The sequence below is a fragment of the Anneissia japonica genome, unplaced genomic scaffold (assembly GCF_011630105.1).
Source record: "Anneissia japonica isolate Jap-2015-1 unplaced genomic scaffold, ASM1163010v1 scaffold199_len4679917_cov187, whole genome shotgun sequence".
In the NCBI taxonomy this organism is placed as follows: domain Eukaryota; kingdom Metazoa; phylum Echinodermata; class Crinoidea; order Comatulida; family Comatulidae; genus Anneissia; species Anneissia japonica.
Window position 1 is genome coordinate 3,001,704 of NW_022686322.1, and position 16,341 is coordinate 3,018,044.

General features: G+C 33.7%; 1 protein-coding gene across 1 annotated transcript in view; it reads left to right on the forward strand.

Moving 5' to 3' along the window:
- The window catches only part of LOC117115978 (protein phosphatase 1E-like), a 22,972-nt gene extending 6,782 nt beyond the window's left edge, over positions 1-16,190 (forward strand). Inside the window, exons 2-7 of the mRNA XM_033259897.1 lie at positions 1,739-1,854; positions 3,554-3,744; positions 7,830-8,027; positions 8,419-8,562; positions 10,491-10,584; positions 10,780-16,190. Of these exons, the coding sequence (XP_033115788.1) occupies positions 1,739-1,854; positions 3,554-3,744; positions 7,830-8,027; positions 8,419-8,562; positions 10,491-10,584; positions 10,780-11,900 (1,864 nt within the window). The 3' untranslated portion in view covers positions 11,901-16,190. The remainder of the gene's footprint in view (positions 1-1,738; positions 1,855-3,553; positions 3,745-7,829; positions 8,028-8,418; positions 8,563-10,490; positions 10,585-10,779) is intronic.
- The last annotated feature ends 151 nt before the right edge of the window (positions 16,191-16,341 follow it).

Consider the following 16,341-nt stretch of genomic DNA (forward strand, 5'->3'; position numbering starts at 1 on the left):
TTATACCTCTAGATGACCGGAAATGGCACTCTCAGACTTAAAATTTGAATATAATTTTCCTTTTTTCTCCATTTCGTTTTTATTTTGAAAAATTTAAGGAGGTCCAGGCTGACTTTCCCCCCCCCCCACCAACCTTGAATCCACCACTGCCAAGTATCGCAACATGAACATGCTGATTTTAGTGTTGTAACTTGTACTCATAACACTGACCTGGTTCAGTGCATAGTTTTAACAAGACAAATACAATTATTTATCAAACTTTTTGCCATGCTGATGATAAATTTGAATACAAATAAACTGTTTTGTTTTTTCTCTTAGTGCATCCCATACATACAGTTCATTTAAAATAAAATGAAATTTCAGAAAAATAAGAAAAATTAATAGTTACTTCGCTTTATTATAATACGGTAAGCGATGTCACAAGTAATTTAACAACTGAAGCATGAATCCAAGCACTCAAATTGTGTACTACAGTACATTGTATTCTGTATGATCATGATGCAATAGGAATAGGCGAGAGCCTAAATACAGAAAGGGCAGTGGCCTCTATTAAAAATTATTGCCTCACCTCGCATTATCTTATTCAATAAACTTAATATTTTATTTCCGCACATAATAAAATAAAATATTTAGGCATATCATTGTCTTGTATTGTATATTTTTTATTTTTTTTGTGAATAAGAGATACCAAATATATACTATATCAGTAGGTTAATTAGTTATACCGGATCATTTCTTATAGAATTTTCTCTATATGAAATTGGCATACCAGTACCAAAGTTTTTCTTTATTTTTATTGTGCCTTCCGCTGTTTCGAAATCTCAAAATAAGATACTGTATGGTATTTTTTCCTAATTATATTCAAGTTCAACTGTATTCGCTAAATAAAAAAAACAAAATATACATTTTTCAGTTCTGAAAATGTCTAATATAATTAAACAAATCTGTTTCATGTTGAAATAATTTGATCAATAGTTATTTCAGCATGTTTGTTTATTATATTTAACAGCGTATGTCACTCTTTCAATCGTATTAAGGAGTCACCCATCTTTCCATAATTTTAACAAGAGCACAATTAACCAATACACTAGTGGGAAGAATCAACAGCATACAGTAAATAGTACTCTATTTATACAGTAAATAATGGAGAAAAAAGATGATCTCAAAATGACAAAAATCATATATTGATTGTGCACTCTGTTGGGGAGGGAGGAAGTCACAGAATTAAAGTATGATTTGTGCTCACTTGTAAATGAGGAAGCAAATCCTAAATGAGGAAGCAACTTCAAAATAATGGATGACTTCTGGGGTCATTCATCCATTTTTCAACATTTTTACAAGAGTACAAAACACTCCCCCCCCCCCAAAAGAATGCACAACAAAATGATTGTTTTTGTCATTTGAGGTCATTACCCTTTTCTTTATCATAAATCTACCCCCTATTCAAGTTCAACTGTATTCGCTAAATAAAAAAAACAAAACTTTATTTTTTTTTCCGCCCTCCTCAGATGATCTTTAAAAAAGTAAGTTCGCGAAACAAGGAATAAAAAAAGTCACGCCTAATTTATGGTTGAGTTCAAATGATGAGTTTCCAAACTAAACTTCTGTGCTACAGGTTACATAAATTCCAGTGTGAGCATCACCTGCTTTAGAAAACCCTCTAGATTGTTTTGAAAGATGTACTGTGACTATGTATTTTCTAAGAATAAATATTACTTTTATTTTTGTCTTATTCTAGTAATGCTCCTAGTATGCTAGCTTTGGAGATTGCAAGGGAAACGGTTGACGCTGTGCTCAAAGTTGATCTGTCATCGTACATAGAGGAGAGGCAAGACTTTGAAGAGACAAGCATGTGTATGAGACATTTCAATCAATTTTAAAATGCTAATTTATATTGTGTTTAATCAAAGTCCTATTAACATTTTGCTGTGCATGCACATAAATCAATCAACTATGACATAATGCAGTTAATGTCTCCATTTTAAATGTGCTTGTCAATCAAATAGGGATTAACCTCATCCTTTCATCATAAACCATACAAAGTGAAAGCACCTAAGCTCATGAAATATACTCATGTACAGTTGAACTTGCCTAAATCGATTCCAAAATGCCATCGAAATATTGTTCGACTTAGATAAAATTAGACTTACAGATTGTTCATTAATGGTAAACACAACAATTTGGCATGTAAAATAAGATCGACTTAGAAATTATTCGACTTTCAGTGGGCACAGTTGACTAAAGGCAAGTTTAACTATAGTTACTGCTTAGAAGATTTTTCATGATGTTTACATCATCAATAGGGTCATTTGGTTTTTAGAATGTTTTCATTCATCCAGTAAATATTCAATAATGTTATCACTCATAGGTTGTACCTTAGATGTATTATAGTATATGGTTTTATGCAATATAATTACATAGTTTAATACACAATGCAGTTTGATGGCAGACATTTTCAACAAATATACATTTTTCAGTTCTGAAAATGTCTAATATAATTAAACAAATCTGTTTCATGTTGAAATAATTTGATCAATGGTTATTTCAGCATGTTTGTTTATTATATTTAACAGCGTATGTCACTCTTTCAATCGTATTAAGGAGTCACCCATCTTTCCATAATTTTAACAAGAGCACAATTAACCAATGCACTAGTGGGAAGAATCAACAGCATACAGCAAATAGTACTCTATTTATACAGTAAATAATGGAGAAAAAAGATGATCTCAAAATGACAAAAATCATATTTTGATTGTGTACTCTGTTGGGGAGGGAGGAAGTCACAGAATTAAAGTATGATTTGTGCTCGCTTGTACAGTAAATGAGGAAGCAAATCCTAAATGAGGAAGCAACTTCAAAATAATGGATGACTTCTGGGGTCATTCATCCATTTTTCAACATTTTTACAAGAGTACAAAACACTCCCCCCCCAAAAGAATGCACAACAAAATGATTGTTTTTGTCATTTGAGGTCATTTTCTTTATCATAAATCTACCCCCCCCCCCCATAGGCTTAGCCAGCGTTGTCATTTGAGGTCATTACCCTTTTCTTTATCATAAATCTACCCCCCCCCCATAGGCTTAGCCAGCGAGCCGTCCAGCTGTCGTTTGGACAGCCTACAATTATTTAGGATGGCCACTTTTAGAAGTGGCCTGATCAGCTCGGCCTAGCCTAATTGGGCCTGGTCTACCTTCAGCAAGTTCTTTATATTCTTCAAATCTATTGAATGTTACATTAAACTAAAGCTAAATCAAATTTATTTTTGATAAAAACAACATTTATTGATTGAATGTACATTGTTTTCTTACCAATATTCGGTGAGGATTCTCAAAGGTGGGTGTGGCCTGCCCATCGACTGAGTGCCACGCCCACTGGCTTCCATTTTGGACAGCCTATTTTGTTATTCTGGCTAAATCCCTGCCCCCCCCCCCCCCCCCCCTCTTCCACCTTCCGCTAAAGCGTATGTCTTGTACTCTTTACTTAGAGTATTTTGCTTGAAACTATGTAAGACATTAAGATTTGAAGTGTTGTTTGTTTTGTTTATTATGATAGTAATTTGTGCAGACAAGGTGGCAAAGGTGGTATTCAACAAGGTGCATGAGATATGTAAAGAATGGAAGGATAATCCTCCCTCTGACTACTCGCCTACACCTAAGGTGTCAACGCATGCAATCAAGAACACGCGCCGCAAAATGGAAGATAAACACATAACCATTCCAGACCTTAACAGACTAAGGAAGAAGGTATATTTAGCAGTTTATATTTAGCCTATTTGTTAACAATTTTTGTGATGATCACTGATGATGCATTTGAACCCTAACCACTTCGTTTATTTATATTCAGTTTGTATTGTCACTGCCCAGCAGTCCTGTGGCGGATCTAGAGGGGGTGAAAAAAAATAGTCACTTGTGGTGTGCTTCTCGTGTATACATATTACGTATAGTAGTTCAGGCTATTTATGTAACTTATATATTTCTTTATCAATTCTGTTTTTAATTTAAAGTAGTTTAAGATCATACCCTGGACCTCAGGGAAGAACAGTGTACTAATACTGACTGAGTATCCAGAATAAAGAAAGATTTCTATCTATCTATCTACTCTTGTAAAACAACATTTTATTTTAAAGCTTAACCTTTTTTCAGATGGCATCTTAGAGCGTCTAGCCGTCTTCCAATTCCAAAAATCTGAATTAGGAGGGATCGTTGCAAAATCCTAGATCCACCACTGCAGTCGCTAAAATGGGATCCACACTGTGCCCAGAAGGATGTGCAGATTTCTAGTCTCAAATCTCCCACAAGTCATGGGAGTCTCCCAAAAAAAGCCTACAGTACTTAATACAGTTTCTGAAAAACACCATATTTTCTCCCCTCTAATGCCATGGCATTATGGTTTTCTTGAAAATGTTTCAACAAAACTGCTGTGGATATGGATAGAAATTGGGATATGAAATTTAAAACAGCTACCAGCTAAAAGTCGATAACGTTTTAGATATTACAGTAATGTTGGAATACAATTTTTCAAAATTGCCAAAAAACCCCTTTTCAAATGCATAAATTTTAAATGGCCATCTCATAAAAGAATCTTTGAACTAAACATACAATGGATTTGTTTACAGTTATTTACTCATAAACTATACATATGATGGTTTTTGAAATTTTCTGAGGACATGGAATTAAACACAGGTGTAATAATTTACATTTTTCTTGGGTGAGAAAAGCCTTTGGGAACTGTAAAGTTTCTTTTTAATTCAAAGAAAAAGGCACTTTCAGTTGCTTGCAAAGGTCAATTATAATAGTAAGCAATCACAGACAATTCATCATAATATCAATTTCAATAATTTTAATAAAAATACTGCAGCTTAAAAATAATACAGTGCAAGTCTCAAAGTTATCTAAATAGTACACTGCTATATAGTACATAGCTTCTTTAAAAATCTGCCATATGTTAATAATTACTGTACTGTACGTAGATTGCTGTGACCTGATGATACAGTAGTAGCCGGTTTAGATAGATGATTCTTTTTAAAGACAATCACCAAACCCTAATAAATCCTTCCATATTAAGATATCCTCTTCATACTTTTAAATGACTTTCTTTATATAATATGCTCAATTGGTTAATGACAGATTTCAACGATATTGAATTCCTAGGATTAGATGTAATATTCAGCCTTTTACATGCTGGTTGGTGTCATTCAGATTGCTTCTAGCACTAGGTTTTAGCTACTGAGTAAGAGACTATATTAATTTAAAACACAACTCTGACTGGGCAAAAAAATGTGTTTTAATTATTTTTTGTTTTGTCTATTTTTTAAATATGGCACTCACATGAATTAATTTTCACAAACAAATTCTTGTAGTCTTGAAAGTTCTGAGGAGGGCCGCATAATGGAGGCAGTAGTGTATATTGGCCGTTAAAAGAAAGATCTAAATCAATCAGATTAATCAATCAGCCAAGTGTTTCTACCCGTACAAAAAAAAAACAAGATTAATCAGTCAGCTGAGTGTTTCTAGAGCTCCTCTGTAAACTCACAGGTGTTAATGTATTATTGGTAAAACAATCAGTAACAATCTGATATAAATATTAGCAGTTTCTCAAAATTCAGTGTCATATCAGCATAACCTAAGCCAGATCCAGAATTTTGTTGCTGGGATAGTTCAAGTTTTAATGGAAGACCTAAGGTCTGAAGGGAGTGGAGAATATGATTGAGAGCTAAAGGTTTTGGAGGGTTTCCTTTACCTATTGGAGTGTTTGCAGTGGCTGTGGTGGGCCTAGGAGATTCAGATTTTTAGTATAAAAGAATATGCAAGAATTTCATAGAATTTTTTTTCTTCCCTCCTGTGCGAGGGCCCTACCAGCACCTCCTCTGACTATTGAATGTTGAGGCTATGTTTTGACTGCATAATAAATCCTGTAAAGTCTTTTTGTGGTTGTTCATACTCTGGCCAGGTCATTATACTGTACACTGTTCAGTACCAGGAAAGTGAATCATTTAATAGCCACTGCTGATGATGTGTAATGAACGCAAGCCTCTTGAAAGATTTTCCAAGACAGTAGTGCTCATTAGCATAATGCTGGCTGCCCTGGGATTCTTAAAGTTCAAGGTCATTTTCTTTAAGATCTGTAATGTCCCACATTTTAAAATAATGGGATGTCACATGTCATAGCATGTCACATAAGAGCATTTCTAAACTTCTAATTGTCAATCTTGACGGTTATAATATGCAAATATGGCAAGTACTTCTTCATGATTAAAAAAGTGTTCATAACGAGGGTACAAATTCATAATGTATAGTGTGCAGTTAAATACCAAATAGATTGTAGTTAAACATTTAACTGCAAGAAAACCGATGATTTCAAAAATATAATCTTCATGTCTATCCATTATTCATCGTTGACTATGTATAATACAAACTAATTAATTTTTAATAGAAAGATGGAATTTTTTAAACAAATTATTTGAGCACTTGAGTCAATGATGACAAATAATATTTGCTATAGCATCACTATCTGTAGCGAATCCTTTTCACAAGACAAATATACACAAGATTCTCTACATGAACCATGTCTTGTTATGTACTGTATGAGACCTACAGTAGGGAGTGGTGGTGTTTCTGGTTGTGAGAAAAATATGCTGAATTTAACACACAGTAGGACCTTGGGATTTCAGTGTTTTCCCAATTGAAACATTTTTACTGGTAAATTTGCCCATAAAAATTCAGCTATGCACGCAGAGCGGGGCGCTACCCCTTTTGAGTAGGGTTTAATGACTTGAAGAAACACAAACAGTCATAGACTAATAGGCTATGATTGGAATGATGTTCATTTATTGAAAGAAGGCCAGCCTTAATTACCTATGCCTAAGCATTTTTATTTTACAAACACAACATTTTTGCCAGTTGGCAAGTTATTTTTACCGGTAAAATTGACAGCTAAAATGGCTTCGGGAGAACACAGATTTTATGCCAAGCATTTGAACCACCAAGCTACTACTGTAGTACTACACTCTACATTATGATTTATGTGTGTATTTGCACCATCAATTGTGAACTTGAATTAATATGGTGATTTAACGAATATTTAAGGGAAAGTGCAAATTAATGCTGATCACCATGTAGAATTTTAGGTCTTCTCCCATGAGCTAAGTTGGTAGGAATTGCATAATATTATTCATAAAAAAATGGAAACAAATATTACTGTACAGAATTTATAATTCATCAGTTTTGTGATGAATGTTATACATGTATTATACAAGTCAAAAACAGGCTTATTTTCTAGTAACTATAGTACTATACATACTACATGTTGCATAAATGGTGATTGTTTTTAGCCAATGTACTGTATTTATACAAGTCAAAAACGGGCTTAATTTCTAGTAAATATTTTACTGTAGTACTACTGTATATTACTACTACATGGTGATTTATTTTTAGCCAAGTAAAGATTTATGGGTTTTTTTTTTGTTCCTCTAATACTTCCTTCTCAAATGCTAACTTTATTTTTTTTTTTATTAAAATATATATTATCCAAATAATTTTCTTTATATGCTATATGATTTTTAAATCTTGCATTTTTTAGAGAATTCAAAGGAATTTAAAGAAAAACCTGCATGATATAAACATGTATTATTTCACAGAAAGAATATTAATATTCAATGTGACTGTTGTCTTTCATGTATTGCACATTGAAAAAAAAAAAGCCAGTTTCTTAAGTTGATCTCAGAATTATGCAAAGTAGATATCTTTTTTACGGTAGTGGTTTCTTTACGACATACTGTGTACTACATTAATCTGTTTTAAAACCCAATGTTTCAATCTTGTGTTTGCAGAATGATGAATGTGGATCTCCCGTGGGTTTTTATGCTGTTTATGATGGCCACGGAGGGATTGATGCATCCCATTACGCAGCCACTCACCTTCACTGTCATGTCGTCAGTAACTCGGAATTTAAATCAAATAAGGCTAATGCTCTTAGAGCTGGTTTCACTGTAACTGATGACAAGTTTGTAGACAAAGCCAAACGAGAGGTTTGTATAATTAAATATATTTGAATACTCTTAAGCTCTGGTTCACACAATCAATTTTGCTTTGAAAATACATGTGATATGCCCATATATGGGTGTGATATGACATCATCATGTCATTGTATATAGGCATATTATAACATATTTCTAACACAAAATGATAGCGTAGACACCTAATAAGAAATACAAGCAAAGACAGTGATGTACAGTATATAAATACAGTACAAATGACAAATGTAAAATATGATGTCTGTAACAGAAGTAATGAAAATATGATGGTTACAGATGTAAATTTTTATTGGAGTTACAAATGATAATGAAAATATCTAAATACAAACAATCTAGAAAGATACATGTATGTGATGTTTTTTTCCTTGGAAATGCTTGATTTTAGGGATTACGTAGTGGAACAACAGGCATAGCAATTGTTCATGATGGGGACATGCTGCATGTCGGCTGGATTGGTGACTCCCAGGCCCTGGTCATGAAACAAGGCAGGGCAATTACAGTTATGAACCCTCATAAACCAGATAGGGAGGTAAGGCATCCCCCTTTTTCCAACATAGTTATTTTATTTTAAATTTCTTTGTTTATGTTAATAGATTTTTTGGTTTGTATAGAAAGAATAATACACTACTCAGACTCCAGCCTGGGGCCTAGGTTCGGACCATGATATGACTCTTCAAACTGAAAACATGTTGTGTTGCACCCAATGTTTAATTGAGAGTAATAAAAAAATAGTTTAAAACCACATTTTTTGGGTGAAAATAGATAATTATCGAGTAGTTTTCCATCTTATCCTGTAATGACTTACTTGGTTGGTTTTGAATAAATTTTAAGACGATTGTATATTTAATTACTATACCCCCAACAATTAAACAAAAAGTGGCATATATTTAGAAATAGTCAGTTTTTCACTAAATTCTGCTTTATAATGTAATGTAATAAAGCCAAATTATCTGTTGTTGTAAATATCTCATCAAATTTTTAATGGATGGTGTATTTTTTAACTGTATGGGGTAACAATTTTGATCTCGGTTATTAAACAAGACCCATACTCTTGCATTGAGTCACACTCTCTAATGCTAAAGGCCCTCAGCATTCTTATTATCCATTCTTCTGATAGCACTGTAACCTAAAAGTGTGAGTTCTAAACTTTTTTTAAAAATAAAATAAAGAAATGTATTTTAAATTGATTATTTACAATACGAACCTGTAGATCATTTACTCATTTGTAATGATATATTTATTCAAAATCATCATAGCAGTAAACTTAGTTGTGATTTTTTTTCAATACGATTAAAATTTAGTGTTAAAAAGAATTTAATAGTATTGTAGTGAACAAATTTTTTTGTATATTATTCGAAAACATTTTGTGAATTCTGTGCAATCTAACAGTCCATCTTAAAGAAAGAGTGGTTGTAAAAGCCTATAATGGATCCCTAGAGAGGAAAGCATAAGTTTCTTATATGGCTCAAGTTTAATTGAGAATGATGAGTAGTACACAGATGACTTGGCAGCAACTACATACACAGGTGAATTCATGAGCGTTCAGAAGCAGTTGTGATGTCATCATTATGATTCTATCAGCTGTGCTTGATTTTTGCACGCGGCAGGGAATGCCTCGTAGTTGGTGACTGATGTATCACACAGGTTCAAACCTTGTCATGGGTAGCTGATGTGTCATACAAGTCTTGAAATGCTTGTCTCTGATCTTATTTATATGATGTAAGAGTGACTCATTAAATGAATAATATGCACTCATAATTGATTACAGACATTATGGGAATACTGTAGTTTGTTCCAAATATAGATTACAATGGTGGGTGGGAGGCTTTTAGAATGAGTAAATATATTTTTTAAAGAGATAAGGGCATTTTTGTCCAAATGCAACAAGTATCACCTTATAGTTTTGAAATTTGTGTGGAATACTACTGTATACCTTGACCTGTATTAAAGAAAACCTGACCTATATTCAGATTCTTTCATACAAATGTCTAGGCCTACATACCCCTGTAATAATGTCTCATATGTTGTGACTTTCTTCCAACCCCTAAGCATGTCAACTTCACCATACATTTGTCCTTGAGCATTTACACGCTGTCCGTACTAGAGATTTTTTTTTACATAGAAGTCTCACTTTCGGCTATCTTCAAATCAATAGTCTTTCAGAACATTTTTTTAAAAATTTTTCATCACTGTCCTTAATCCTTGTTTTTTACAATTGCTATATACTGAAAACATCAATTTATTATTTTTGGCATCTTGTCCTATTTTTTTTTTTTTTATAGAGTGCACTTGCGAACAGGGGCCAAACATATTTGGGCAACCTTTTTAATAATTTTTCCTTATAGTTCCAATTAAAAGAATTACACTAATTACTATGTGTTCTCAAACTGCTGTGGTCTAGATGAAATGGCTTTATAAAACTAAATATTATTATTCCTGTTTACATTATTTTTGTAGGATGAGAAGAAAAGGATAGAGGAGTTGGGTGGGTGCGTTGTGTGGTTTGGAGCATGGCGGGTAAATGGTAGCTTAGCTGTATCAAGAGCTATCGGTAAGTGTAACACACAAGTCTAAATCTGGTTACTCACTGCATGCAACAACGACGCGACGAAGAATGTCAAATATAACTTTTTTATGTGGTGAAAAAAAATTTATGGTGGACAACCAATTATGTTTGCATTTTGTAAAGTTAAATCCATTTCCTTTAAAGCTTTTCTTTTCTTTTTTTTTTTTTTTTAATTTAAAGGTGATGCAGACCATCGGCCATATGTGAGTGGCACCCCTGATGTAACGTCAGTCAAGTTAGATGGGGATGAGGACTGCTTTGTCCTTGCATGCGATGGTCTTTTTGATACCGTATCTCTTCAGGATGTGTGTGATGTTGTACAAAATTGTATAAACACTGACAGTGAATATTCAACAGTTTCCCATAAGCTAGTGTCTGTTGCCAAGGAGCGCGGATCCACTGACAACATCACATGCATTGTGGTGTTTCTTAATCCTCAAAAAAGAGAAATTTCCTCCATTGATGAGGATGAAAAAACTGTCATTCTAGATGATACTGGAAATCCTGTCCTCCCAGATGACTCGGAGGAGGAGAACAACAAACCGAAGGATGAATCAGAAGGGGAGAAGTCAAGCGATAGGGATGGTTCCCAGCAGCCTGGCAACACTCAAGAGACCAGTACAAGCGAACAAATTGAGGCTGAAAATATTGAGGCTGAGGAAACAGAAACAAAGGACAGTGATTGCGATACTAATTCAAATAACAATAACAGTATGTTATTAAAAAATGATAGTAAAATTCACTCTGCAAGTAACTCTGGTACAGGGTTATCCAACCCCAAGAATGGACACAAAAATGTGCCTTGTAAGAATATGGAGACACTGTCCTTAGCTGGAAATGGATTGAAGCTTAGCCCTAGCCCTAAACTCAATCGCAAAAAGAAAACATCGGTGTCATCCCAAACAGCGGCTCCTACTAGGAAGTCCCCATCTGTAAATACCAAAACAAATGTTGTCAAAAACAAGAAGCTTACTCCACAGAAGAAAAAGAGTCAAAAGTCAAAGCCGGGCTTGTTAAGTAATGGTAGTCGTAGTACTAGTTTACCCTCAGGGAAAATGACAACACCTACACAGTCCACAAAAAAACCGTCATCCACAAATGATACTAACGTAAATGTGGTGTCACCTGTGAAGACAGGTGTGTTGGGTAACAAATCTAATCAATTCAAGTCCAGTTTCAAGCCGAAGACTCTAAACTCGTTGCAGGGTCGAGTCCACCGAGATGAGGTCATACCAGGGGCTACAATGTATAATCATGTGTATCAAAAAGGGTCTGTACCAGCTTACCCTGTTATACAATGATGTTGTTGAATCTTACCCACAGTGCATCTCATTTCTACTAGCGCATTGTATATGCAGGGATTTAGCATTGTTATCGAGTCTAGGTGATTAAACCCAGACAAGTTAATGCGTCTTTTTCATGAAATAATATTGCATCAATTGCACATTAACTAAATTAAATGGTCAGCGAATGGCTATGTACAGCCAATGACAGGATGAAACACTCTGGATATTTCATTTTAACTTGCATTATATGTATCATATGATTATACAGTATGTATCATATGATAAATGCTGGCTCAGATAAAGTACAAGATGCAAAATTGTAAGAGAGTGACCTTTAGGCTTTGGTAAAATATGGAAAAACCTCCATAATTCAATTGAATTTTTTAATTGTTTTATTAATAAGAGTCAAATATTCCAATGAAACATATGTTAGATCAAGATAATTAAGTTTTCATTGATTTATAGATGTTTCACTACAAAAATCCTTAAGTTGATTACCATCCAGTTTGAGAATATGCAAAAGAATATTGAAAAGGTATTATTTATAGGCCTGTTTAAATTGTGAGGGCATTTTTTTTCGATGGCTAATTTTCAATATATTTTGTTAAGTTTTTTAACTTGTTACAGACTATGTATCTTTAAGCTAGTCATACCGCTAATGAAAGTACATGTATTGTACTACATTTGTGAATGTAATATAACATCATTGGCTTCGCCAGTGAGCCTACAATTATTTAGGATGGCCACTTTTACCGTGATGGCTTGGACGGCTTGGCCTGCTTGGCCTAAAATCAGCTTGGCCTAGCCAATTTCATTTTTCTGGCTAAACCCCTGTATAACATTCAGTCAAAACTCTCCTGTAAAAAATTGGAAGTGATACCATTCCACTAATTTCACCCCGTTTCAACAAGGAATCATTGAGGTTACTCATGAGAGGCAGAGGTCAAAGATGTATAGGTGCTCTAGTTGGACACTGGAGAGGAGCTCTTAATTGTGGGAGGTCAGGGGGCAAAAGGCCCGTGGAGCTAAAGCATTCTAGAATATCACTGGTGAATTACATCACCATTTTGATGAATTTTTGTATGCAAGTGGAGGGGGTGGTTTGGTATATCAAAGAGGTTTAGCTCAAAAAATGGTGGTCAGGCCAAACAATAGAAATCCCGTAGTTATGGGCCCTGAGTTTCAGATTATTGAATTATTATTATTCAATTTGTCTTATCAAAGGAGTCTTGCTCATATAATTGTGCTACTTACCCACCTGCCTGCTTTTACATGTATTTTTGCTCAATCGTGAATTAGGACAATAAAAATATTGTTCAGGTGCCCAAGCATTTGAGATGGTAAAATACTAACCATTGGGCTAAAATCCATGGTGTATGTCTCAAATTCATTAATTCAGGTTTCAAAAAGTTCTTTTCAACCTTTATTTTGGGCTATAGGCCTACTGGTAAAGAATTATTTAAATTTGGTTTTAAACCACAAATTCTAAAAATAGATTTTAAAACTTTGACAATATTTGAAGATGTACAATATAATTAAGTTTTTTAAACAATGTGATTAACACCAAATACATATACTGTAAAGACAAGTTTGTTGCATCAGTGGTGGTTGCCAGCAGGGTGAAAGGGATGGGCTTTAAGCCCCACTTGGACAGGACAGAGTCTGCCGTCAGAAATGATTTGTCAAATCGCATAAACAAATCTTTTTAAAACCAAATGTGGCCATAATATGTGGTACAGCATCTCATAACAGCTGAAAATTGCCCAGTTTTTTTAGGTGTTGGTCACCTGGAACTCCACCAGTGTCGGTTAGAAATTGTTGGACGGCCATAGATTCCCCTCCTCGGCAAGTGTGTTGCATTACTGCTACAGTGATTAAGAATGATTACCTCTGATTTCAGATTTTATTGCCTTGTAATTATGACCGATTAAATTGTGATTGTAAAAAAAATGTTGGTGCAACAAATACCTAGATGTGGTAGGCCTGCTGTGTATGTAGGTGGAGAGGAGGAAGTCTAAATCTTGGAACAGTTTTAACTATAATTAGTAGCCTTATATTATTTTACATTTTGACTGTGAAATTTAGTACAGTATGTATACAGTACTCAAAATATATTTAAGTTAATATGTCAATTTATAGTTGCAGTAGTGTCATTCTGTTTTTTAACTGATATATTCATGATGTTTTTTTTTTGGTTTTTTTTTCGTAATTCTGTCACAACTTAACATTTTTGAGAACTATAGATGCAAGTTTGAGTGAGGTTGTTTTGCTTAGTGGTTAAAATGCTTGCGTTCTAATCCCAGAGTCCTGGGTTGAATTCCAGCAGGAATTTTTCCCATGACTTAAAATACAAATCCAATCCCAAACCCCCATGAAGAGACTTGGTTGATAAAGCATCATCCATCCTATGATTGGGGAGTCACGCTGTTTGGAAACAAATGAAAAAAATTATTAAAAAAAGGTTTTCTGCATGGCACGCGTTAAATCTCCGAACCTTTGCTGTGCCGGTGTAAAGGAATCCCTTCAATTAGCAGTTTGTACTCCAGTGTATAATATTCCGAAATGTATTTGCAAAACTATAAACCTTTTATTATATTTTTCTATCCAGAGAAGTTGTCTCGTGCTTCAAGTTAAATGGAGGTGAAAAAGGCACATATTTTAACTTTTGATCTTTATACTGGTGTACTATGAATATTTTTAACAATTTCCTATCTGAAATGCTAACAGCCATTGATTATAAAGCAGATATTTTTTGGTGAATTAAAAATGCTGGTTAAAATGTTCTCAATGTTAATACAGGTATATGATATGTATGATGTACTCTTTGCTTATAGTAAATTAAGTTTTTAGCTTCGATGAGCTCTAGAAACACTCTGCTGATTGGTTAATAGATCTTTTTTGTATGGGCGGCCCTTAGAGCCAGTATACTCTACTGCCACTATTATACTGCCCTCATCAAAGCTTTCAAGATTACGAGAACTTGTTTAAAAACAAGCATTTGCAAAAGTATTGATTGTATTGAATTATATAATAACCTAATAGAAAACCTTTAATTTATATGTTTAATGAAGTTTTGAGAACTGAGAATAAATGCGAGCTGTCTTGACAAAATGAGTGTTGTGGTACAAGAAATAAGAAATTATTGATATATTAGTTAGATGACTATATAACCTTTATTTTGGTTTCTGAATTGGGTTCTTAGGTTGAGTACAGCTAGAGTAAGATCATTTTTAAATTCAGATGTCTGAAAACATACTTTAAAGGAAATTGTCTTTAAAGATAACTGATAAATTTTTTTGTTTTCCTATATTGTGAAAAACAGCTTTATAATATGTGCCTCAAAAACGCTTTGCTACCATGAAATGTACATATTAATCTTATCAGAAACATTGAATCACTATTTATGTCAAAATATCACTTCAGATTTATTTTCTTGACCTGGTGTACTACAAGGCTTATTTTGTCACGACACCTCACAAATGTCAAATGGCAATCACTTTAAATAACCTGGTAGTCTCTAACATAATGCAATGATCATAGCTCGATTTTAAAATCAGTATTGTTTAATTTATAACATTGTTAGATAAAATTTAAGATTTTAAATGCAATTAATTTGATTGGTTCTCATCCTCTCTTTATAAAATATCATGTTATATGTTAATAATAAATGTAGTGTTTTTTTTTGTATTCCTTCATTTCAAAATGTTACAGTGATGTGTATTGGTCTGCGAGAAACTCTTTGTATCGGTGGACATTATGCAAATTTGTAAATATCCCAGATCACTGTGTTGTATTTGTCATCTAAATTTCAGTGTATTTTTTAACATTGAATCCATGAACTTTAGTTATGACAAATTTATCTGATTGAAACCAAAACATGTTAAAATTTTATTTTGTACAAGGCTTTTCTCAGATAAAGATATTTTTAATAATAATCTTGTGCCTTTTTAAAAGGAAACTATTGGAAAGAGAATGACCAACTAAAGGTAATTAACGATGTCAAAACATTTGTGACAGGATACGTGTAGTAATATTATTTGGGAATTTTTCAGTTATTAGATGACAATTGGTTGTATGTATGTTGTAACTGATATACTTTTAAGTGTAGCTTTGAAAATAATGCCACAGCAGTACTGTGTAGACTGGTGTTCTGCCCAGTGGTGGTCTGTCAGCTATATTATTGGCATCTCAACCAAGTATTTTTGTCCTATTAAGGAAAGGAAGATTTTAGGATGTAAATTAAATGATGGGCGAGTTCATTATCTATTGTATTGTAATCAGGAATAAAAATTGCATAAAAATCAAGGATGTGTTATTTACTTTTTTGTTTTAAAGAAGGTAAAGGTAGGAGAATAACCCATAACTCACAGTGTCATTGTGCTGAATTGCTTATGGGCGTGGTCCATGACTACCTCAGCCGCTGTAAAGTGGCGCTTCCCATCACTATATGTTCACA